The sequence below is a fragment of the Canis aureus genome, chromosome 13 (genome assembly GCF_053574225.1).
Source record: "Canis aureus isolate CA01 chromosome 13, VMU_Caureus_v.1.0, whole genome shotgun sequence".
NCBI classification, from domain to species: Eukaryota; Metazoa; Chordata; class Mammalia; order Carnivora; family Canidae; genus Canis; species Canis aureus.
In genome coordinates, this window is record NC_135623.1 from 12,442,490 (window position 1) to 12,467,672 (window position 25,183).

The 25,183-nt window shown below is 57.0% G+C and overlaps 1 protein-coding gene and 1 long non-coding RNA gene across 5 annotated transcripts; one reads left to right on the forward strand and one right to left on the reverse strand.

The window, feature by feature from the left end:
* Window positions 1-9,955: 9,955 nt before the first annotated feature.
* On the reverse strand, window positions 9,956-24,002 carry LOC144281873 (uncharacterized). Its single transcript, XR_013350281.1, has 3 exons — window positions 22,658-24,002; window positions 22,132-22,264; window positions 9,956-13,429 (listed from the first exon to the last, which is right to left on the reverse strand). It is a non-coding gene; the product is annotated as an uncharacterized LOC144281873 (long non-coding RNA).
* CSF3R (colony stimulating factor 3 receptor) lies at window positions 10,472-23,981 on the forward strand. Of its 4 annotated transcripts, none has more exons than XM_077844721.1 (17): window positions 10,472-10,736; window positions 11,786-11,840; window positions 13,555-13,761; window positions 15,789-16,085; window positions 16,998-17,121; window positions 17,284-17,471; window positions 18,133-18,302; window positions 18,415-18,568; window positions 18,660-18,739; window positions 19,146-19,353; window positions 20,060-20,248; window positions 20,608-20,748; window positions 21,335-21,484; window positions 21,599-21,739; window positions 21,976-22,069; window positions 22,340-22,421; window positions 22,843-23,981. In XM_077844721.1, the coding sequence occupies exons 3-17, from the start codon at window positions 13,698-13,700 to the stop codon at window positions 23,320-23,322; spliced, it is 2,562 nt and encodes an 853-aa protein (XP_077700847.1). In that variant the 5' UTR covers window positions 10,472-10,736; window positions 11,786-11,840; window positions 13,555-13,697; the 3' UTR covers window positions 23,323-23,981. The 4 variants fall into 4 exon arrangements, with proteins under 4 accessions (XP_077700847.1, XP_077700845.1, XP_077700848.1 ...); XM_077844719.1 differs by having other exon boundaries at window positions 10,473-10,736; window positions 13,678-13,761; XM_077844722.1 differs by having other exon boundaries at window positions 10,475-10,736; window positions 13,678-13,761; window positions 20,647-20,748.
* Window positions 24,003-25,183: the final 1,181 nt, after the last annotated feature.

Below are 25,183 nucleotides of genomic sequence, written 5' to 3' on the forward strand. Positions count from 1 at the left end.
AAAGGCCTCATACTAACTTAATCACCTCCATCAACACCTTATTTCCAAATGAAGCCACATTCTGCTGGGGGTTGGGACTTTAACATATGAGTTGATAGGGTGGGGCACACAATACAACCCATGATAGATAAATGGTAGATAGATGGTAGATAGATAGATAGATAGATAGATAGATAGATAGATAGATAGAAAGAAAGAAAGAAAGAAAAAGAAAGAAAAAATGTTAAGAATCTGGGTGAAGGGCAGCCCGGGTGGCTCAGCGGTTTAGCGCCGCCTTCAGCCCAGGGCGTGATCCTGGAGACCCGGGATCAAGTCCCACATCAGGCTCCCTGCATGGGGCCTGCTTCTCCCTCTGCCTGTGTCTCTGCCTCTCTCTCTCCCCTCTCTGTGTTTCTCATGAATAAATAAATAAAATCTTTAAAAAAAAAAAAAAGATGCCTATGTTTTAAAAAAAAAAAAGAATCTGGGTGAAGGGTAGATGAACGTTTTCTATACTATTCTTAGAACTTTTCTACAAACCTGAAATGATCTCAAAATTAAGAGCTTAAAAGTACATACATATATAGTTATAAACACTTGTAATAAGCCAAAAAATACGCCTACAATTTTGCAACGGTGCATATATGTCATTCCTCCAACAAAAATCCATCAAGTAAAAAGGAATAGGAAGTTGACACTGGCAAAGCCAGCAACCCAGCTGAGCAAGGAGAGGACTGAAAAGACCCCGGTCACCAGAAGGTTGGGGTGATCTGGAGAAAGACATTCTTCTGGACTGATGGGGTGGAAACCAGATTAGATTGGGCAGTAAGGAGATAGAAAGTTTCAAGCCATATTTTGGCTTGAATGGAAGGGGAAAGATAGAGTAGTACCCAAAGGAGATTATGTTGAATGGAAGAAACTGGATCGTGGTGGAATGTGCTAGCAAAGCCACAGAGCAGGAAAAGCCTAGAAGCCCATGGTACACCCACAGTGGAGTCAAGCTGCCTGGTTTGGGACCAGACCCTGACTCGGCTACTTGCCAGCTCTTTCAGTTTTTCCATCTGTAGTATGGGTTGATGTGATAACAGACCCTACCCTTAGAGCAGTCGTAAACACTAAATAAATGAATAAATATAAAGCACCTGAAGGAAGTTATGGTAGACACTATCAGCAGAGAGGCGGGGGGAGTGGTGGAGAAGATGGTGAGGAAGTAGAGGAACTCGGGAGAGCAGTGGAGGGTGAAGTTGGACCATGAGAGGGACCAAATGCCTTGGAAATGCCAGGATGCCCATGCTTTGATGGTGGAAAACCAAGAGTAGTCTCTCTTCCTAGCCAATTAGGGATTGGTGGGGGAAACTCTCGAGAAGGGGCCTCAGGTGTCTCAAAAGCACTGAAGGGACAGTTTGAAAACAAAGGACAAGAAGAGACTTTGAGGGGAGGCTTGAAGGCCCAGGAAAAACTGGAGCCAGGCCCAGGCCCCTGTCTGATCTTCCAGGAGGGTCTTCACGGGCCCCACGGCAGGCCTGGGTGGGGTGGGGAAGGGTAATAGCTGATGACAGCCCGGTCTGGGAGGCCCTTCTGGCCCGGGAGGTGGGAGCACAAGGCTGCAAAGTACTGAGCGTACAGGTGAGAGAAGCACCAATGAGTTCGGGCTGGGCTCCTGAAGCAGGAGGAAGGAAAGAGGCGAGGTCAAGGCTGAAGACAAGGAAATGGGAACTGGGCCCTGGAGCTCTCCTTGAGCTCAGAGAGAACAGGAGCTGTGGGGGCGGCCGAGGGGAGAACCCGGACAGAGGGAGTGTGATAGTCAAAGAGGGAGGCAAAGGGTGTAAAGTCTTAGAAGTTGAGCAGTTCCAGGTGACAGTAAGGATCACAATGTGACCGCTGTATTGGTGGCTAAAGTGACAAAGACCCCGGAGATGACAGGTCAAGGAACTGAACAACTAGAGTGTGGGGGCATCATCCATATGGCTGAGAGGACTCCCCGATGGTGGGAGGATGGTGGTGGAGAGGATGATGACGAGGCAGGCACCCAAGTCAAGTGAATAGGGCCAAGTGACTGGAGACCAGTAGAAGAGAGTGACAGGACAGGAAAGGGCGCCACAGCCTCATGGGCGAGGGCTTCAAATGAGGACCCTGAGATCATGTCTAGATCCATCACTGGGATCAAGAGGAAATTCGACCGTGCTTCTGGCTCCTATCACACCTGGAGCTGATAGAAGGATCTGCCTCCGTTCTCGAGGGCTGCAGGGCGGTGTCCTCGGCATGGGAGGACAAGCTCGGTGAAGAGCTTGTGGGTACGGGAAGCTTGCTTGTCAGAGACCACACAACCTGGCCTCTTACTCCTACACTATCCTCAGGCCCAAGTGCAGGGCCTGGCTGGTAGTAAGTGCTGAAAAATATTTGCTGAATAGACGGGTGAGCGCATGGGTGGCGAATGAGCAAATGAATGGGAGTATGATGGATAGACGGCTGGACGGACAAGCGGATGGACGGATGGGTGGGTGGTGGATAGGTAAGTGCGAGAGGTGAGTGGAGAGCCGGGCGAGTGGGTGGGTCGGTGAGTAAGGGGATGAACAGAAAAAAGAGTGAGAAGGTGGGGCACGGGGGTGAGTGAATCAACAAATGCACGGATTGAATAAACTGGGCATTTCAGGAAACAGCAGAGGCCAGCCTGGGAGGTCAGAAAGGTGACAGGGGTGACCCATCAGGCCCTTCCCCAGCAGTCCAAACCCCTCCTAAGAACAGTCATAAGCACAGGGAGGTCGCAAAAGCCACCATCCCTCTGCTCCCTAGTGCCCCCCCAGCCCAAAGGGAACCGTGGCCAGAAGCCCCCATCGGTGGCCCCCTGCATCTAGGCCGGTGGGGCAGGGGCCACGGCACACGAGAGCACAGGATATCGCTGGGGACCCCTCTTCACTCTCGGGATCCAGCTCTCGCACCCCAGGAAGCAGGGGAGGGCACAGACCCCGGTTCTCATCAGAAGTTATAGATCCGCCTTCACCTCTCTTCTCTCTCGCCTGGAACAAGTCATCCGGTTTCTCCTGGACACCCTTCCTGGCAAGATGTTTAGGACAAATGCCCCTGTCTCGTCCTTCCCACGGGCCCACCCCAACAGCCTGATCCGGCTCCCCCACCCAAGGAAGCCCACGACAAGGGCCGCTGCTAGGCCGGCCCGGGGCCTGGCTGCCCCCCGACTGGCCTGCCAGCCACAGGGTTGCAGAAGGAATAGGTTTCCTCCAGGCGAAGATAAGTATCTGAGCTTTAGCTCCCCTCAGCCTCTGATCCCCCCACATGCGGCCCCCAGGACTGTACCCCCTCCCCAGCCACACGGTGGAGAGCAGAGATAAGCTGTCCTGGCCAGCAGACCACAACGGGGGTTGGGGGAGCTCTTCCCCTTGGCCCACCCAGAGCTTGAGTCCCGCTTCCTTCCCTAGAGGCGGGCCCCAGGGGAGCTCCTGGCCAGCCACCCCGGCCCCTCCACAGCCCGCGCCCCGCACTTTTCCCTCCTGCATCCAGTGCTGGTTACGTCCAGTTGACTCCTTTCTCATTTGGGGGACACCGGTCAGAGGGAGACAATTCTGTGAATCTGAGCACCCGGGGAAGCAGGAGAGTGGGGTGCTGGCGACCACCGTGTGGAGGAGACTCCTCTGGATTCTTGGCAGGAAACCTGATAGCTATTGGGGAGCCCTCAGACCTGAAGACCCAGGGCCAGCATCCGAATCATCCGGCATCCTTTCACAGATGCCTCCGCTATGCCGAGTCCCTCGCGGGACACTGGAGTCCCCACAGATCAAGACCCTGCCCCCACAGAACACCCAGAGCCCAGGTGAGCAGCAGCTCACCCGGCCTGGGAAATCCAGGGAGGCTTCGAAGAGGAAGTGGCATTTCCACAGGGTTTTTTTTTTTTTAAGATTTTATTTATTTATTCATGAGAGACACGGGGGTGCGGGGCAAAGACACAGGCAGAGGGAGAAGCAGGCTCCATGCAGGGAGCCCGACGTGGGACTTGATCCCGGGTCTCCAGGATCATATCCTGGGCCGTAGGCAGCGCTAAACCGCTGAGCCACCCGGGATCCCCCTCCACGGGATTTTAAAGGATGCAAAGGATTTCTTCAGACACAAAAATAAGGGGGAGGGCATTCCAAGCAGAAGGAACAGCGTGGAGAAGTCTGGGAGCTGAAGAAAACAGCACAAGAGTGGACAGTGCTGATAACTGAGGCGGCAGGGGGTGGGGGGTCAGGTCCGTGAAGGGGAAAAGGAGGTTTAGAAGGGGAGCATGAGGGGCTCCTGGGTGGTTTGGTTGGTTAAGTGGCTGCCTTAGGCTCAGGTCATGATCCTGGGGTCCTGGGCCCGAGCCCCGTGACCAGCTCCCTGCTGGGTGGGGGGGCTGTCTCTCCCTCTGCCTCCCCCCCACACTCTTGCGCTCTCATTCACTCACTTTCTTCCTCAAACAAATAAATGAAATCTTTTTAAAAATAAGATGGGTGGGGTGGAGACATGAAGGAGGCGCCTGGGTGGCTCAGTCAGCTAAGCGTCCAGCTCTCCATTTCAGCTCAGGTCATGATCTCAGGGTGTGAGATCGAGACCCGCGTCAGGCTCTCTGGGCTCAGCATAGAGTCCGCTTGAGATTCTCTCCTTCTCCCTCTACTCCTGCCCTCGCTCACACATTCTCAGTCTCTAAAATAAATAAATTAGGGCAGCCTGGGGGGCTCAGCGGTTTAGCACCTGCCTTCAGTCCAGGGCATGATCCCGGAGACCCAGGATCGAGTCCCGCATCGGGCTCCCTGCATGGAGCCTGCTTCTCCCTCTGCCTGTGTCTCTGCCTCTCTCTCTCTCTCTCTCTGTCTCTCATGAATAAATAAAATCTTTAAAATAAATAAATAAAATATTTAGAAAAAGAAAAGAAAAGGAAGGGAGCGTGAAGACATGAGGCTCCAGCACCAGGAAGGGTTAGAGGCAGGTTTTGCAGGGCCTCAGGGATCACGAGGAGGGCTTGGGACTTTATCCCATGGGCAAGGAGGCCCCAGTGGCAGGTTTTCACTTGGACAGTGGCCAGCCGGGGCTGTGTTTTGGAAGCAGCCCTCCAGCCGAGGATGGCAAGGGCAGCAGGGCAGGACGGGAACGGGGATGCACAGGCGGACAGCCACACTCTGGAGGTGGGGGTCCTGACCCCGCAGTGGTGGGGGGGCCGGAGGGAAGGGGCCAACCCGCACTAGGGGCTGCCGGGCTGCATGTGGGGCCAAAGGGACAACGAGGGCTCCCGGCCAGGGCCAGGTGTCTGCACGCCGTTCACCAGGACAGGGAAGCAGGTGGTCAGGGGAAAGTGGAGGCGCTGCGCGGGGGGCAGTGCCAAGGGGACTGGTCCATCAGGGGCTGCCCCGGGGTGGACAGAGGCGATCCCCCTCGGTGTCCAGAGTGAGAGCTTGCCCTGCCACTGTCCCTGGGCCACCGCTGCCTCCCGCTGCTCGCTGATGGCCTCCATGCACCCTCCTCCTGTTCCAGCCTCCGTGCCTCTGGTCCTGCCATTCCCCTGCCCCAAGCACCCCTTCCTCAGAGGTGAGTGCAGTTCAAAAGAGCAATGGTGGGGCGCCCGGGTGGCTCAGCCCAGTGGTTGAGCAGATGCTCAACCTGCCTTGGGCTCAGGGCGTGACCCCGGGGTCCTGGGATGGAGTCCCACATCAGGCTCCCCGCAGGGAGGCTGCTTCTCCCTCTGCCTTGTCTCTCATAAATAAATAAATAAAATATTTTAAAAAGGGACCGATGGGGATTGACAAAAAGTGCAGAGAGCAGACTCAGAGCCCAGCTCTGCCACCCGGTGGCTGTGTGACACGGGGCAGGTCACTTTCCCTCTCTGGGCGCCAGTTTCCTAACCTGTCTGAGGTGAACAAGTCCCCAGGGAGCTCAAGGTCTAGAAACGGCCACAAGGTAAAACAGGACCATTGATCTCGAGGTGTATCGAAGCCCCTGAGCACGCAGACCAGGACCAAGCTTATGGGGAAAGGCATAGGGTCTTTCCTCTGAGCCCTGAAGACTGGGGACAGCCCGAGCCCACGGAGCCAAGGCCGGAGGGGGCCGTCCGGGCAGCGGGAACAGGCAGCGGGAACGGGCAGCAGGAAGGACCCCGCAAAGGCCGGGAGGCACGCAGTTCAGGGTGTGTTCAAGGAAGAAGGAGTGTCCAGATTCTGGTTTCTTTCTGAGTCAACAGCTCAGGCACTTTTTGTAAGCGGCCGTCCAAGCCGGACAGCCTCCAGTAAACACCTATTTGCACAATCGAGGTCACACACAGGGACGTGTTTGCACAATGACCCGTTTGCACAATCTCAGCCGACTGCTATATTCCAGCCAAACCAGCCCGCGGCAGATGAGCACAGCCTGGGCTTCCGGACACCGGCCCGGCTGGCCCACCCACCCCCGCCCCCCCCCCCCCCGGGAGGCGGCAGGCCCTGAGCCCCGCGGGAGCCCCACAGGCCGCAACAGAGGCTCACACGGCCCAGCCCGCAGCAAGGGGCTCCCCCCAACCCGGGCTCCCTGACCCGGCCCTCCAGCCCACAGAGGGCACTCCGTGGGCTAGAGCAGGGGGCCAGGGGCAGAAGAGCTGCAGGAGGAAGTCCCCGTGGGGCAGACACCGGCTGTGATGGAGGGGGTGACCACATCTGCCTCGTGCTTCCCAGCTCACCGGAGTAAACACTTAGTGAGCATCTACTCTGTGCCTGGCTCAGTGCCACACGCCCCACACGCATTATTTCACCGATTTCTCCAAAAACCTCATAAGGCGAACACTACTATCACCATTTGAAAGATGACGACACCGAGGCTCAGGGAGGCCCAGCAACTTGCCCAGCAGCCCACGGCGAGTAAACAGCGAACCCAAGCAGCCTGACCGCTCAGCCCCACTCTTAACCTCTCAACACCAATATAAGGTCTCTATATAAGGTCTCTAACGTCTCTCCACACACACAAAGAGAGTCCTTTCTTAAATCTGTCATGTCAGCCGCTGCAGGTTGGCTTCCTGCAGCAGGTCCTCGGTGGAGAATGGAGATCAGTAAAATCTCGCTCTGAAATGCTGAACTTGGGCAGCCGGGATGGCTCAGCGGTTTAGCACTGCCTTCGGCCCAGGGTGTGATCCTAGAGACCCGGGATCGAGTCCCCCATCAGGCCCTGCATGGGGCCTGCTTCTCCCTCTGCCTGTGTCTCTGCCTCTCTCTCTCTCCCTCTGTCTGTGATGAATAAATAAATAAAATCTTAAAAAAAAAAAAAAAAGAAATGCTGAACTACTCACTGGGAGGCGTCGGGGGAAGGAAAGGAATTTTATGGAGCACCTACCATGCTGGGTTTCATACCTCCCAGAGTTCACAGGGTCCCCACGAGCCCTGGGAGGGGTGACTAGCCCTGTGGCCCACAGGGCACTGGACGGAGGCCTGCGAGGGAGATTCGGTGGCCCCGGAGGTCCTCCACGCAGAGGCTGGAGGCAGCGAGGAGAACGTGGTTTCTGCCCTCGAGGAGTCCACAGGCCAACAGAGGAGGCAGGCAGCCAACAGCCCGCTGTGGGAGTCCAGGATCGCAAGGGTGGGGGGCACCTGGCCCCCCTGGAAAGATGCTCAGGGCAGGCTGGAAGTCTGAGCCGGGCCCGAGGCAGAACCGGCCAGCCGGAGGCACTGGGGTCAGTGTTCAGAGGCTGGGGCGGGTGGGCACACGTAAGCCGCCTGCGTGACTGCAGCCTGAAGAAGTGTGTCTGGGGAAGTAGAGGCAGACAAGGCAGGACAGGGAGGCGGGGGAGCTGGTGGGGTACCTTGATTGTGATGTTAAGGGATTGGGGTGCGTCCTAGGGCTGCTGAAGAAAGGGGACTGGCGTGGTCAGCCACGCCTGTGTGTAGGGAAGCTCACGCTGCTGGGTGGTGACAGAGGCTGGAGGGAGAGAGCCCGGGGCGGGGAGCCCACGGGGAGCACGCGACAGAGGGGAGACCTGACAAAGAGCAGATGAATCTCAGAGCTGTGGACAAGACGGAGAGCTCCACAAAGACAGGAATGAAAGCTGCTTTTGGGGGGCAGCCCGGGTGGCTCAGCGGTGGAGCATCTGCCTTCGGCTCAGGGCATGATCCTGGGGTCCCGGGATCGAGTCCCGCATCGGGCTCCCTGCACAGAACCTGCTTCTCCCTCCTCCTGTGTCTCTGCCTCTGTCTCATGAATGAATAAATAAAACCTTTAGAAAGAAAAAGAAAAAGAAAACTGCTTTTGGTTACCATGGCACCCTCGTACCTGCTCTGGGAACATGTTCTCTGCAGGATGAACCCAAGGCCCATTCTCCTTCATCGTGGACTGGTTGGATGTGGGAGTGGAGAAGGGGGTGTGAGGAAGGACTCCTGGGCCCCTGCGATGGGGGAGCTCGGAGGGGAATGTGGATGGTGACACCCTTTACCAGATGAGGCCTGTGAGGATCGGGGACAAGTCTGGCAAAGTGGGGGGAAGACTCATCCATTCGATCCTTCATTCGGTAGGTGCCAAGGGCTCATTCCGTGGCAGGCAGTGCTGTAGGCAGCGGAGATAGTTTTGAACAGAACAGACTAAAACCCTCGCCCTCCTGGAGCTTCCATTCTGGTGGGAGGTAGGGGGGTGGGGAAAGCAGTGACAGATGGTGAAAAGGGATATGGGGGAAAAAGCGAGATGGGGTTAGGGGGAGCAATTTTTGTAAAGGGTGAGCAGAAAAAGCTTCAATGAGAAGTGGATAGTTGAGCAAAGACCTAGAGAAGGAGAGGGAGGGACCCGTGTTATTATTTGGGGCTGGGGGGCAGGGGGAGTATCCAGGCAAAAGAAATAGCAAGTGCAAAGGCCCTGAGGCAGGAGGGAGCCTAACAAATTTGAGGAACAACAATAACAACAAAAAAGAGTAGCTGGAGCAGAGCAGCCAGGGGGAGAACAATAGGAGAGGGGTGGGGGGGAAATGGGGCCCTGGTGTTGAGTGGGGACTTGTAGATCATCCAAAGAGCCTTGACTTTGGTTTTTTGGGGTTTTTTTTAAAGATTTTATTTATTCATGAGAGACATACAGAGGCAGAGACCCAGGCAGAGGGAGAAACAGGCTCCCTGCAAGGAGCCCGGTGGGGACTCAATCCCAGGACCCCAGGGTCACGCCCTGAGCCAAAGGCAGACGCTCAACCACTGAGCCACCCAGGCATCCCAAAGAGCCTTGACTTTGACTCTGAGTAAAATGGGAACCATTGGGGGTTTGGGACAGAGGATGACATGAACTGACTTGACATGAACTCACTTTTTTTGGTCAGCATCACACTGGCCGCTGAAGGTACAATAGACAGATGGGCGGGGGGACCGGGATGAATGAAGTAGGAGACCAGGAAGCAGACGACTGCAACCATCTATGTACGAGATAATGGTGGTGTAGCCCCGACTGGTATTGATTTAAGTGATATTTCTATTTTCTTAACTTTTTATCATGAAAACATTGAAACCCAGAGCCAACCAAGTTGAACTATAAGGGGAATACCTGCCTACCCAAGATTCTGGTTATATTTTGAAACAGGATTTGCTGAGCATGCAGGGCCTATGGGACACCTTGGGGAGGTCGTCACAAACAGGTAGATATCTGCATCTGGACCCTCAAGGGCAACCCAGGTCTGCCCCTCACACCAGACTCGGAAGCCATCTCTCACTAAAAAGGATCATATGTTATGGACACTCTGCTAGTTGGTTGGTACCTAACCTTAGTAGGTCATTAATCCAACAGACTATGGACAGTCTGAACCTTCTTCAGAAAAAAATGCACAGAGGCACCCGGGTGGCTCAGTGGTTGAGTGTCTGCCTTCGGCCCAGGGTGTGACCCCGGGGTCCTGGGATCGAGTCCCGCATTGGGCTCCCTGCATGGAGCCTGCTTCTCCCTCTGCCTATGTCTCTGCCTCTGTGTGTGCGTGTTTGTTGTGAATAAATAAATAAAATCTTCAGAAAAAGAAAAAAATGCACAGAAAATTATTTATAAACCGTTCCAGGGGACTCATGGATACAGACAAGGAGAGACACACAATGTAGCCTAGTGCGCTCAGTCAGAACATGGTCAGGGTAGCAGAAGCGCTGTGAGTTAAGTAACTTCAAGGCTGCTTTTGAAGACCCCGAGCCTCCCAGGTCATCCCCGGGGCTTGTTCCCAGAGTCCCCATTTCTCCATCGCCTGTCAATGGTGGAAGACATGCGGTGATGAGGGGCCCGGCGAGTAGGTACGTGTTACAAACCTTCCCCTGACCTGGAGGCTGCCCCCTGAGACCCGTGAGGTCAGGGCCCCGAGGCTACTCGAGCCAGGGTCTGTGTCCCACCCATGCTGTCCCAGGGGTAGGGGCACGGAATGGCACCCCAGTGCCCTGAGGCCTGGGCCCTGGCCAGACTCAAAAGCTCTGAGGTCAGGAAATCCGGAGGCGGGCGAGAGGGACACCGTTGCCACATCCCCCAGCCCCGATGAGACCCCCGAGGCAGGAAGGCTGCCCGGCCTCACCCCTCACCGGCTTCCCTCTGAGGCTCCTTCCTGGGAGGAAGGGGCTGCCCTGTGCCTGGCGCCTGAGTGACAGCCCGAGGGAGGGAAGGAGGCTGGGCAGGTGTTGCAATCCGCAGCCCCTGGGCCTGTCACAGGCCGAGCCAGAGCCATCAACGACAGGGCTGGGGAGAGAAGCCCGACGGTGGCTGTTTTCAGGAACTGGCCCAGAGAGGAGAGAAGAGGCCGGGGAGGCCGGGCAGGGGCCCCACGGGCTCCAGCCTCCAGCGTGAGTAGAGGATCCGCGGCGGGGGGGGGGGCGCTGCACCAGGGCCTCGACCCCACGTCCACTGCCCCAGCTCTGCCGAGTGCCCGTGTGCAGGCCCGGGACCAGGGCTCCTGCCTTTAGCCTTGGTCCCTGGGAACCAGGAGCCCGGGACACGGAGGCTCCTTTGCAGGGCTGCCCCCACTTTGGGGGGTACTCACCGAGGAGGTCACAAACAGCCAGCCATCTCCTTGGGGACATGGAGCTGGGCTCTGGGACGGGCATAATCACCAACCCTCTCTGCGTCCCCCACCACCACACCCGTTTCTCCCTGGCCAGTCCAGACTCTGGGTCTCCCTCTCCTGCATCTGAATCTTTCTGTGCCTTTCCACGTCTCTCACAGTTTCCCTCTCTTGAATCCTAAACTCTCCTGGGGACCTCTGGCTTCTTGGCCTCGAGCACCTGTGTCTCCCCCTGGGCTCTTCCCTGTGCACCTGTCCTGCCCAGCCTTCTCCGCCCGCACACCTATTTCACTTTCTCCCTCATTGTGCGGCTGTGCGCTCCCTTTCACGGCCCAACATCGGTGGGGTGGGCGTCCCCCCGCCATGGGAGAGGAGACCCGACAGGGCAGAGAGGGTGCGAGCTGGGGCAGGGAGAGCAGGGGAGAGTGCAGGGAGAGGAGAGGAGAGAGGAAGAGGCCTGCGATGGCCTCCGGGAGGCAGCAGGTTCCACTGGACCAAGCGGGAGAACCGAGGAGATGGCCAGAGCCAAGGGGACCCGGGGTGGGGGGCAAGGAGCTGCAAGCAGGGGACCCCAGAACAGGACTTTGAAGCCATGAAGCGTGACACAGACAGAAGCAAGGTGGCTGTCCCAGGAGGCCAGGAGCAGGGGACGAGGCCACATGCTGGATCCCATGACACGGCGACCCACATCGTCATGCGTGGAAAGCACTCATGGTCACTGAGAGCTCCTGCCGTGCAGGCTCCATGCTGAGCACCTCCGTCCCAGCCCACCTGGGTGCCTCCTCACTACGACCCCGGGAACTGGGTGCTCACGTCCTCTCCCTTTCACAGATGGGGAAACCGAGGTTCAGAACGATGAAGTAACTCATCCAAGGTCACGAAGCTGGTGAGTTGTGGAGCCGGGCTTCAGAGCAGGTGGTCTGGCTTAGAGCCAGCCCGCAGCGAGGCCCTGCTCCCACACGTCCCCCCGAGCACACCCAGCTGGGGTGGGGGGCGCCCCGGGCTGCTGTGGGCGACCAGGAACTGGTGCCAAACATGCCATCGCTCAGCATCCCAGGGGGAGAACGCAGGGGCCTCTCGAGTGGGGGGGTCTGGTTGCCTATTCCGGACAGGAGCCGGAGGAGAGGGATGAAGCAGTACCTTGCAGGGCACAGGCTGGGCCCCATGCTGACCCTCGCTGGGGCAGCAGGGCTGGGGTATGATCCAAAGCACATGGGAATAGAAACCAGTGCCCCAAAGCCTGAGCCTAGGAGGCCACATCTTCCCCACCCAGTGTGCATGGGGGACGATCAAACTGGTACGCAGCAGTAAGACAGTTGCCAACCACTGATTGGTAGACGGGGATGCCCTGAACAGTTGTGTGGGTTTCTCACTGCACAAAGCTGCCCAGCTGAGGAGCAAGTGGAGGCTGAAACCAACCTATTCTTCAGCTGCCAGGTCTTGGTGCGGGGCTGCAACTGCCCAGAGGAAGGGGCACTTTTTTCCTGATTTGCCAAAATGTGACTCACAGGCGAGCAGTCCCCTGGCGTCCTGATCCGGAAATGTAGATGGATCATCGCCCAGGGCTTGGGGTCCGGCCCCCGTGAGAGGGAACAGTGGTTGTATGTCAGGCAGTTCTTGTTCACACCTGTGCATAGCCCGGGGAGAAAAGGGAGAGCAGCCTTCCCCGTCCAAGGACAGGGCACCAGTACACGTCATGCTCCTGTGTACACTTATCAGCTGCCAAGACTGCCAATCAGTGCCAGAGACCCTGGTGCCTGGTCCCCAAGATCCCGGTGGGAGCAGGAGGCAGGGTTAGGCCAGAGCCCACCCCAGTGGGACAATTTTGCATGGGTGTTGAGGCAGGAACTACCGCTCTCCACATCCAGATGCTGTCACCGTGACTACAGGACACCTGACCCCAGAAAAACCTCTGGAGGCCCGAGCCCTGAACAGGGGGCGGGGATGGGGTGTCGGACCCCTTGCGCCCTCCCGTTCCCGCCATCACCATGGAGGCCAGCTGCCCGAGCCCCTTGGCCCAGCTACCCCATGGAGCTATCCCTTTCTGCCAGGGAGCGTCTCTGACCCTTCAGGCCCTGCTCACCCCAGAGAACTTGCCTCACAGGCATGCGTGTGTAACCTGGATGTGTCAGGAAGCTAGTACCCCCAAAGAACATCCCTTGACCCTTGGGGAACGGAAGTCGGTAGATAAACGTTGCCATCCTCCCTCCTGTTCAAGGGATCAAGTGTCCTGAGGCATGTTTCTCACAGCTCCTTGGAAGGTTCCAGAAGGAGGGAGCCCAAGCTGTCCATAGAGATGACCAACTCCGTGACGCACACTTGTTGGCTTTCCCTCCTCCCTCACCTGTCCATTCCGCCCAACCCCTTCAGTCTGTTCCTGGGATCTTTCCAAAATAAGCCATCTGCATGCTAGCCCGGCTAGGATAGAAGGGAAGGGGGAAGAAGGCCGTTCCTTGATGCTCCTGCTGCTCTCTCCTGGAAGGCAAACATAACAACAGTGGCCGTCACTTACAGAGTCATTTCCTGTGTGCCTTGCATCATTTTGTGTCTTCTTCCCAAAGTCCTGTGCAGTATCAACTCTCGTTGCCTCCGTTTTGCAGACAAAGAAACCGAGGCTCAGCAAGATCAAGTAACCTGGCCAAAGCCACGCTGAGGCAGAGCAAGGGCTAAGCTCAGTTCTGGTTCCAAAGCCCATGACCTTCACCATCCCCCTCTGCCTCCAGGTGAACACCAAACAGGCACGATGGCAGGGCTAGGATCCTGGAGTCTGAGCGTAGCTGCCCTGATCGCCCTGCTGCTCCCCGGAAGTGAGTATGGCCATAGGGGTGCTGGGGGGAGAGGGAGAGAGAGCGGGGGGAGGAGGGAACCATTTGCCCTGCCTCACTGCTCCTGGGCCACAGATGAGGGGTGGCTGGGTCGCTGGGCCCCTGCCCACACACCTCTGTGGGCACAGCACCACCCGGGAGGAATGCGGAAGGGCCTGGGCTGCTCAGCCTGGGAAAGGCCGGGGGACCCAGGTCTTGTCCGCAGGTCCCCGTCAGGTTGTCAGAAGGAAGCTCTGGGTCCCCTGTGCAGCCTTCACGGGCAACAGAGGGATCAGGGTGGGAGCCCCGGGGAGGCAGGCTTCATCCCGGAATAAGGAAGCTCGAGCCGAGCGTCCCATTTTTGGGAGTATGCAAGCTGAGGCCGGGGCGGACAGGGATGCTGCATAGCCGGGGTCAGCAAACACGGCCTGATAGAGTCACATTTAGGCTCTGCGGGCCACCTGCGGTTTCTGCTGCGTGTTCTTACCTATTTTCTGTTCCGCAGTCACCCTTTAAAAATCTAAAACCCATTCTTAGCCGGCAGGCCGTACGAAAAACGGGCCATCCCGGGCCCGGCTAAAGAGGATGCAGGATTAGAGGGGAGTCTTGAAGTAAACAGTTTTGCGAGGTTCCCTCCAGTCGGAAATTCTGAGTCTGGGAAGCAACAGGAGCCCCACATTGAAAGCTGTGAACCCCGCCCTGTGATCCTGGGCAAATTCCTTCTCCTCTTGGGGCCTCGGCCTCAGCAAAACAGGCCTCAGAACACAGGAGACAGAGGAAAGGAGGCGCGGGGGGCAAAGTTCACTGCTTACTTACATGTTTACATACTAAACACACGCCAAGGGCCTAGTCCACGCTAGGCTCTGGGGAAGACAGTAGGAGGCACACAGCCGAGCTCTCCAGCCCCACGGAACCTCTGGTCTCGCTGGGGAGGCGGACAAGCACCTGGTCACATGAGCCTGTAATGATGAGGGATAATAAAAGCTTTGGGAAAGTTCGGGGCACTTGGCTTGGGTCTGGTTGATCAGGGTCCGGTCTGGTTCCCCCAAGATGCTAAATGTTAACCAGGCACCCCGGGAAAAGGAGCCCCTGGAAAAGGGACAGCAGCAGGTCCAAGGACCTGGAGGCTGGAGAGATCAAAGCATTTTCAAGGACTGGCAAGAGGGCCAGAGCAACGCAGCTGGGAAAGGATGGTCTGAGCTAGAACTGGGAGGGGCAGCGTGGGCAAGGTCACAGGGCTCGGGACCCGGGTCTTTATCTTAGGGCAGCAGATACTTAACATGCCGGGCATTGTGCTAAGTGCCTTACCCGCACTAGCCCATCTAATCCCTCCCGCCACAGGAAGGAGGGGACTAGTTCTCGTCCCTCCTCCACGTACAGATGAGAAAATCGAGGCACAGGAAGCCTCACTAACATACCAGGGTCACGTGATTAATAAGCAATAGAACCAGGGTGCCGGGCGCCGGGGTAGCCCAGTCGGGTGACTGTCTGCCTTCGGCTCAGGTCATGATCCCGGGGTTCTGGGATCGAGTCCCATGTCAGGCTCCCTGCTCAGCGCGGAGTCTGCTTCTCCCTCTCTATTTCTCTCTCTCTCTCTCTCTCAAACTCATAGAATAATAAAAGTAAAATAATAAGCAATAGAACCAGGCTGTAAACCCAAGCCGTCTGTTCCAACATCCGAGCCTTATGCACCACACGGCCGACGTGCTGGAGGGCTGTGGTACAGATGGGGTAACGCAATCAGATTTGAACTCTGAGGGCTGTGGCCACAGGGTTCTTATCATGCCAACCATTGCTTTCGCCACCCCGGGGGAGGGCGCCGCGGCGGGGACTGGGCTCTGTCTGGTGGGGTGCTGGGGCTGGCTCGCGAGACCTCGGTGCACACCTGTCCTCCCAAGGTCACGTTCACGTCCCACTGGTGTAGCTTGAAAACCAGTCTTGGTGGGAAGGTAAGGGCCTCGAGCTCAAGCTAGGAGCACAAAGGCCGAGGTGCAGAGCTCAGCTCCACCGCCCCTTCTCTTCCACCCCAGGCCGGGAGGAGTGCGGACGCATCAACCTCCCAACCCCCACCGTCCACCTGGGGGATCCCCTCACAGCCTCCTGCATCATCAGCCCCAACTGCAGCCACCTGGGCCCCGAGACACAGATTGTCTGGAAAGTAGGAAGAGAGTCTCAACCCGGAAAGAGGCAACAGCGGCTGGAAGACGAAAGCCAGGAATTCACGGTCACCATACCCCGCCTCAGCAGCCCGCGGGTCCTGCTCTCCTGCTACCTGCGCTGGGGCCACAGCCTGCAGATGCTGGACCAGGCCGAGGTGCAGGCAGGCTGTAAGTCCCGGCCGCCAGCCACCCGCTGTCCTTGCCCTCCTGCCAACACCGATAAGACCTGTTGTTATTTACTGAGCTTGTGCTCCGTAAGCTCGTCTTGGGCATGGTTGGTTATCAGACCATCCGCCCTACCAGTGGATCATGCTACTTAGCCCCATGTTGCAGACGAGGAAACTGAGGCTCAAGAGACTACATGATACGGTGAAGGTCACAAACTGAGGGTGTAGCCAAGGTTTATATCAGGCAGCGTCGTAACCATCACTCCATAGGGCTGCCGAGTAAGCCCAACTACCCGGCCACTGGGGGGTGTCCCCGGGGAGGACCCTTCACCCGCTGGGCCTGCTCCTAGCTTCTCTCCACCCCAGTCTCAGCCTTCTTTCAAACCGAGGGGCCAGGCTTTATGCCAAGCCAACGCCTAAGAAAAACCCTTAAGACAAGGTTTCTTTGTTAAGAGTCTAAGAGTCGCCAGTAGAGCTAATGCACTTAGTAGGTGCCGGGCATTGCTCTGAGCACTGTGTGCACAGTAAGTCACTTGGCCCTCTCAACCCCGGGGAGTAAGCATGTGGCCATCACACCATTTCACAGATGAAGAGACTGAGGCACAGGGCAGTTCAGTGACTTCAAGATCACAACGGTGAATCCCTGTCAGAAACAGGTTGGAAAGCCAGGTCTACACCATCAGTGTCAGAGACTCTGTGATGCTGCCCCCTCCCCCCCGCCCCCGTGCAGGCCTGCATTTGACTTTCTCCAGGGCTGCCCCCGCAGGGTCACCCTACATATATATGGAGACGAGCAAATAGGGTAGCTCCGGGGAGGAACAACCCAGAGCAAGGAAATGAAGCTAACTGGTTCCAATCAGAGCTTCCAGAGAGGTCCTACTCAAAGCCCGCACTCTCCCCACCCGATGTGCAGACCCTCCTGCCGCACCCCACAACCTGTCCTGCCTCATGAACCTCACAACCAACAGTCTCATCTGTCAGTGGCAGCCGGGACCCAACAGCCACCTGCCCACCAACTTCACCCTAAAGAGCTTCAAGTAAGTAAGGGTCTGTGTGCTAGCCCCGTTCTTTTGGGTCCCGGGGTGGGGGCGGGGGCAGGACTGTGGGGGTGGGGGAGCCAGAGGTAAGCACAGGAGGGAGAAGGGAGCCTCGCTCTCTTCCACTGATGCTAGACACCCAAGCCTGGTATTGCCTGGCAGGAGCCGTGGCAACTGCCAGACCCAGGAGGACTCTATCCTCGACTGCGTGCCTAGCGACGGCCAGAACCACTGCTCCATCCCACGTAGACACCTGCAGTTGTACCAGAACATGGGCATCTGGGTGCAGGCGGAGAACGCGCTAGGGACCACAAAGTCCCCACAGCTGTGCCTCGTTCCCATGGATGTCGGTGCGTGATGCCAGGCCTGGGGGACAGGACAGGCCCCCCCACAAGGGGCAAACTCAGTCACAGAGAGGAAATCACACACCCAGGGTCAGACAAAGAGACACTGGAAGACCCAGGCAGACAAGAGCAACAGGGACAAGATGGACTGCAGGTGGGGACAGAGACACAGAGCCAAGGAGGCACATTCACTCATTCATTCTTCCGGCAAGCTTCCTGCAGCGCCCGCTAACCACCAGGCACTGCTCCAGGTGCCAGAGATGCGGCACTAAACGCACGAGCAAAAGTCCTGCCCCTGGAGCTTTACGTTCCAGCCGGCAGAAAAGATAAAATAGGATGTCAGGCGACGGGAAGGGTGATGGGCGAGCAAAGGGGGGGCAGGTTACCTGGGTACCTGCAGAGTGAGAGCGCCAGGCAGAGGGAACTGCAAGTGCAAAGGCCCTGGGGCAAGAGGATGAAACAGAGACCCAGACCTAGAGACAGGCCTGCAGAAACATGACGTGATGACGTGAAGATGAAGAGACAGAGAGACAGAGACAGAGAGAGACAGACTGACAGAGACCCACAGGGATGGTGACCCAGGGCAGAAACTGGGAAAAAAGCAGGAGTAAGGCAGGCCCCTCCGGGACGGGGCAGGGCAGGTTTCTGAGAGCCTCTCTCCTTGCAGTGAAGCTGGAGCCCCCCACGCTATGGGCCCTGCCCCCCAGTCCTGAGGCGGCCCCACCCCAGCCTGGCTGCCTGCTGCTGCGCTGGGAGCCATGGAAGCCAAGCCTGTACATAGAGCAGAAGTGCGAGCTGCGCCACCAGCCACGGCTGGGGGAAGCCAGCTGGGATCTGGTAAGGCGGAGGTCAAGCGCAAGAGCCTGGGGTGGGGGTGGCTGAGGGGAGGGCGGCTGGGCCGGCCTCAAGGCCACGGGGTACAGGCTCAGAGCCACGGCCGCCCCACCAGGTGGGCCCCCTGCTCTCCCAGACCCTCCAGTACGAGCTCTGCGGGCTCCTCCCATCCACGGCCTACGCCCTGCAGATGCGCTGCACCCGCTGGCCCCTGCCTGGCCAGTGGAGCGACTGGAGCCCTAGCCTGACGCTGACCACCGCGCAACGGGGTAAGCAGGGGGGCGAGGGGCCGGGAGCAGCGATCAGGACAAAGCCCAGCATCTGGGGCTCCCCCTGACCCTCTTCTCCCTCCCTCCACAGCCCCCATCGTCAGACTGGACACGTGGTGGCAGCAGAGGCAGCTGGACCCCAGGACGGCGGACATGCAGCTCTTCTGGAAGGTGACCCATCCTGACCTCCCTCCACCCCTGACACTTCTTCCAACCCAGACACATGCCTGTGGTCTGGGGCTCAGGACTCCGAGGGGTCTGGAAGGTGTGGATGCATTTGTAGGTGATTTGCATGCACCTTGCATGTGCAGGCCGCTGAGTAGTGCCCTTCAGGAGAGACGACAGGGAGGCCTCGCCTAAGGCAAAGGGTCGGTTCAGGGAATAGTTAAGTGCCAACTGGATTCTTCCTTTCCTCCCTCCTAGGACCTGGCATAGGGAAAGAAGGGAGAGAGGGAGGAAGGCTGGCCCCCAGCCTGTGGGGCTCAGCTCGTGTGACCCATCCGCCATCTAGAAGCCCTCCCCCACTTAGGACGAGCTGTCCATCCCTCTGACCACCTTCTTCCCGTGCCCGCTGCAGCCAACGCCCTTGGACAGATACAGCGGGCAGATCCAGGGATACCTGGTCAGACCAGCAGGCCCGGCAGGGGCAAGCCCACCCCTCTGCAACACCACAGAGCTGAGCTGCACCTTCCGCTTGCCCTCAGAAGCCCGGGAGGTGGTCCTTGTGGCCTATAACACAGCCGGGACCTCCCATCCCACCCCAGTGGTCTTCCTAGAGAGCAGAGGTAAGGGGGGCCGGTGGCTAGCAGAGCACAGTGGGTAAGCATGTAAATTCAGAAGCTAGACTGCCCGGGTTCACATCTAGTTCTGTCACTTGCTGACGGCACGACCAGGGCCAGTGACCGAACCTCCCTGGCCTAGCAAAGGGGAACAATACGCTGCTGAGCTTGAGGCATTGTTATGAGGTTTGTATGTGCGTTCAGACACGGCCTGGCACCAAGTTCCTGCTCAACAGGCGGAATATCAGCTCCTATTATCATCTGAGCCAGAACCAAGTTAAGCTGGTGGAGGAACCACACACACACACACACACACACACACACACACACACACACACAGCCCATTCTGCCGGGAAGACAGGAAGAAAGCCTGATGGCGATCAATGTTAACATCATGTGGTTTGTGGCATGTGCCGTCGTGGTCCTTGGTACGTGTTACCTTACTGGGTCCACCAAGAGGCCCGAGAGAGGCACTCGTTCTATCACTGTCAGGCACTCCTCCGCCCAGGCACTGTGCTAGGCTTATCCTGTACGTCATCTCATTTGATCTGCACCAGAGAACCCATCCAGATGAGCAAACTGAGGTCCTGAGGTTGACTCACTCAAGGCCACCCAGCTTGTAAGTAACAAAGTCAGGATTTGAACCCAGGCTCCAGGCTCTGGCACCTGCATTCCTCTCGCTTTGTTCTTTCGCCTCCCACTCGGTCTCCAGGTCCGCCCCTGGCCAGACTCCACACCATGGCTCAAGATCCCCACAGGCTCTGGGTGGGCTGGGAGCCCCCCAGCCCTCGACCTCAGGGCTATGTGATTGAGTGGGGCCTGGGTCCCCCCAGCCCCAGCGGCAGCAATAAGACCTGGAAGATGGAGCATAACGGAAGCATTTCTGGGACCCTACTGCAGGGTGAGGCAGGCCGGGGGGATGGAGCGGGCGGTGAGCAGGGCCTGGGAAGCAGGGAGGCAACACTTGTCTGACGGGAAGCGAGGGGCCACCCGAACCACCCTAGAGAAGCAGACTCCTCACTCTTTCTTGATCCTTTACTGTCCTCTCCCATCCCCAGAATCAGGAAGTTCTTCTCTCACCGTAACCCGTAACCAGATCTTCTCTTTTCACAGCCCTGACCCTCCCACCCTTCTAGCTCTCCCCACTTTTCTGCCCTCCCTCCCATCAAATGATCCGCAGAAGAGATAGAAGCAGCTAGCTCTGCAGCCTGAGGCCTGGGGGGTCTGGGGTCAGCTCCTGATCATCCACGGGGGGGTTAGGCCCTCACCGGGGCGCCCTACCCCATTTTCTCTCCACAGAGAACATCAGGCCCTTTCAGCTCTACGAGATCACTGTGACCCCCCTATACCAGGACAGCGTGGGGCCCTCCCAACACATCTATGCCTACTCCCAAGAGATGGGTGCGTCAGCCACCAGGCCTCCCCAGAACCCTCTCCTCTCAGTGCCTGCTGGGGCCCCGGCCATTGGGACTATGAGGGAACATCCCCCCACCCCTGGCCCCAAAGAAGCTCTCTCCCAACCCCAACATTACCCCAGGCTAGCCCCAGACCTCTGCAGCCGGACAGGTCAGGCGGCCGGGTGACAGAAACTAGGGAGTGAGTTTGGCAGCAGGTCTGGCAAAAGTCCATCAATCACCCTTGAAAGAAATCAAGTGTCAGCTGCGGCAGAAATTAGACGGAGGGCCTGGCATAAAGTCAGAGGGCGAGGGGCAGAAATCAGACAGCGAGCCCAACTAAACCAAGCCGGTGGACGTGGGGTGGTGAGGCTTCGGAAGCAAAGAGAAGCGGGTTCCAGTCCCGACCTGGCCACTTATTAGCAGTCGATGGAATGCAGCTGAAGGTCCCGGCAACACCAGGGGGGCCGTTTCCTTACTCCTCAGCACAGTGTGTCTCAGTTCTGGGGTCTGGGGAGTCGCGAGGTGTCCAGCTGGGCTCCCCACTCTGCCCAGCTCCCCGGCAGCCCCTGTACCTCTCTCTCTCCCGGCAGCCCCCTCCCGCGCCCCAGAGCTGCATCTAAAGCACATTGGCAAGACCTGGGCCCGGCTGGAGTGGGTGCCCCTGCCCCCTGAGCTAGGGAAGAGCCCCCTTACCCACTACACCGTCTTCTGGACGTCTTCTGCTCGGGGCCAGTCCTTCTGTGAGTCTATCCTCAGTACCCCACAGCCCCAGAAGGCCTCGGGGGGAGCACTCAGCAGCCGCAGAGGGAGCCTCGGCATCTGGGCCCAGGCTGACCATTCTCTTCTACTCCCAGCCACTGTGCTCAATGCCTCCTCCCACGGCTTGGTCCTCCACGGCTTGGAGCCCGCCAGCTTGTACCACGTCCTCCTCAGGGCTACCAGTAAGGCCGGCGCCACCAACAGCACAAGCCTTACCCTGATGACCTTGGCCCTAGGTAAGGCGAGAAGGGGGCCGGCCAGACAAGGTTGTTGGGAAGGTTCCTCGGCCAACGGATCTCTCATTTTGAGGCCTTGCCTGGATCCGCTGGTCTGAGGGAGGAGACCCAGACCTGCCCATGAAGCTCAGCCTGAGGGAGGAGGCCCAATCCTGCCCTCAGAGCCCAGTGTGACGGAAGAGGCCCAGCCTTCCTTGCATGCACTCTAACCCCTTCTGGCTTTCCCTTCACCCCAGAGGAGTCTGAGCTGCATGTCCTCCTGGGCCTCTTTGGCTTCCTGCTCTTGTTCATCTGTCTCTGCGGGGCTGCCCGGCTCTGCTGCAGACCCAGGTAAGTCCTTTTTTTTTTTTTTTTTTTTTCAGGTGAGTCCTTTTAAGAGAATTAATACCTACCTGCCCCTGCCCACAGGGAACTGCAGGCTGGGGGGGGGCCAATCCAAGTCCCTCCTTGCCCTCACAGGCCTCAGGGCCCACGTCTGGATCAGGCACTGCACCATCTCCTCTCTGCCCAAGGGGCCTTCCGCTGCTGGGAGTGGGTGAGAGAAAGAATGGAAAGATGGAGGGCAAGCCTGACCTGGCCCTCTCCTGTCCTCTTTTGCAGCAGAAAGAATCCTCTCTGGCCAAGTGTCCCAGACCCAGCCCACAGCAGCCTGGGCTCCTGGGTGCCGAGCATCATGGTGGAGGTGAGAACCCCAGAGGGAGAGGGAAATGGGGCCGGGGGGTGCTGATCCAGGATCCAAGTGAAAGGAAACCCCTCCAAGGATGAGGACTCAGGCCTTCCCATCACTTCCTAGCAAGGTCCCCTCCCTCCGGAGTAAAGCAAATCTCACTTTGGATCCCAACTCTACCCATTTCAAAGCCTCGGCCATCTCACTGTGAAATGGGACATATCTCCCACACAATCCTTGGGGACAAGCACCTTAAGCTAAGTCTGAAGTGCAGAGCAGGTGTCAGAAAAGCATGAGGTGCTTCACAAGCATCATCCTCAGGGGTTCCAGCAGAGCGCAGCAGGAATATCTCAACTGTCCCCAACTCAGGAAGGGACACTGGTTGGGACGAATGTCTCAGATGAATCATGTCCTCACCCCCCGTCCTTGTGTCCAGGAGACCTTCCAGCTGCCCAGCCTTCGGGACACTGGCATGCCACCCATCACCAAGATCACAGTGCTGGAGGAAGAGGAGAAGAAGCCAGGGCCCTGGGAGTCAAATGACAGCTCAGGGACCTGTGGCCTCCCCACCCTGGTCCAGGCCTACGTGCTCCAGGGGGACCCAAGAGCATGTTCCACCCAACCCCAGCCCCAGTCCGGCACCAGTGACCAGGTCCTCTACGGGAAGGTGTTGGGCAGCCCCACCAGCCCAGGTCCAGGGCACTACCTCCGTTGTGACTCTACTCAGCCCCTCTTAGGGGGCCTTACTCCCAGTCCCAAGTTTTATGAGAACCTCTGGTTCCAGACCAGCCCCCTGGGCACCCCAGAGCCCCTCGTCCCAAACCAGGAGGATGACTGTGTCTTTGGGCCACTGCTTGACTTCCCCCTCCTGCAAGGGCTCCAGGTCCATGGGGTGGAGGGGCTGGGGGGCATCTAGCATCCCCTGGGACCCCCACTTGGGCCTGTCTCTTGAGAGGTCTGGGCCATCCAGAGGAGAGGAGAGTATTAGTAAGCCCATCATGCAAAAAACCACCTAGTCCCAGAAGGGCAGTAAGGCTACAGGGTCTCCTCCCCATCTCTGGCCCCCAGCATCCTTCGTCTCTCTCTCCAGTCCCCACAGGCTGGGCCCTTAATTTAGTGGCCACGGAATGCTTCGTCCAACCCTGCCCACTAGCCTCTTGTGCTTATTTCCTGTAATCTCAGTCTCTTAAACTGGTTCATGGTTTGGTTTGGTTTGATTTTGAGAAACTCTTGAGTACGCCCGCACCTCTGTCCTTTTCCTTTTTAGGGCCCTAGCAGTGATGGGGGTACTTATCAGAAGTGTTCATTTGCATATTCCTTCCTTTGCTCATTAATCCCCCCAGCCCTCACCTAGCATGTAGGCCCTGTGCTGGCAGCGGGGATTCAAAAATGACTTGGCTCAGTCTGCCCTCAAAGGGTTCGCATTCTAGTGGTAGAGACTCGAAGACTGCCCATTAGGGCAGAGTGGCCAGGACTGAGGCAGGGATCACAAAGTGCTGTGGGACAGGAGAAGAGACCTCAGAAAAGACTATCCTTGCTGTGTTGGAGAAATACAAATAAAACCATCTACTGGGGCGCCTGGCTGGCTCAGTGTTTGGAGCATGCAAATCTTGATCTTGGGGTTGTGAGTTTGAGCCCCACACTGGTTGTAAAGATTACTTAAAAATAAAACATTAAAAAAATTTTTAAATAAAATTTAAATAAATAAATAAATAAATAAAACATTAAAAAACAAAATCTCCTGCCAACCTAGAAAACCTCTCCACCAGGGTGGAAGAGGATGAAATCAGTTTTATTACTGAATGAACATTAACCAAAATGTGATGGGCATCATCACCAACCTTCCTAAAACCTTGAAAAGACAGAAAGAAACTTTACCCTTGTTTACCGCCAAGCAGATACAGGTTACTGCACACATTTTCGCAAGATAAATGATACCTAGTCCTCAAGCAAAAGGACATCACGGCACCATCCGTCACACAGAGTTCATCCTAAATTCACCTGGTAAACGGGGTAGACACCTGTTTGCTAATTGTCTTTATCCCAAAGAAAACTAAATTTCTCTTTGTGAGAAGAGGTAGGTTCGCATCTTAGAGTGAGGCAGAAACTGTCTTCCTTAATCACTGCATTTCAAGAGATGGCTCCTAGATCCTAGATCCTTGAGAATATCGCGTGCTGCAAAACTGGCAAGAGGCATATTTAGCTTTTTGAAAAGATTTACATCTGTCTCAAAAGGGCAGAGAAAGAATTCACAATGACAACTTTCCAAAAGTATATGCTTTAAGAAGAGTGAGGGGGAGGAGAGCTTTTTTCCCTTTTTGCACCAAGGGAAAATTAAAATTTTATTTTTATTTCATTAAAAATGTACTTTTCCTGTTTTGCATTTGTCCTTGTCCTTACATCCCCCCATTTTGCAAAAATCATCACAGCAAATATTTGTTGAGTGTGTACCATATAGCACATCCTTCACCTCGGTTCATCCTCCAACAACCTAAAAGGCAGATACTGGGGACACCTCGGTGGCTCAGTGGTTGAGCGTCTGCCTTTGGCCCAGGTGGTGACCCTGGGGTCCCAGGATCAAGTCCTGCATCAGGCTCCCTGCATGGAGCCTGCTTCTCTCTAGGCCTGTGTCTCTGCCTCTTTCTCTGTCTCTCATGAATAAATACACAAAATATTAAAACAAAAAACAAAAAAAGCACATACTGCTATTACCACCCCCATTTGATGAACGAGTACACGCGGCCCAGAAAGGTGGGACTGGCTTTGCCCACGGTCAC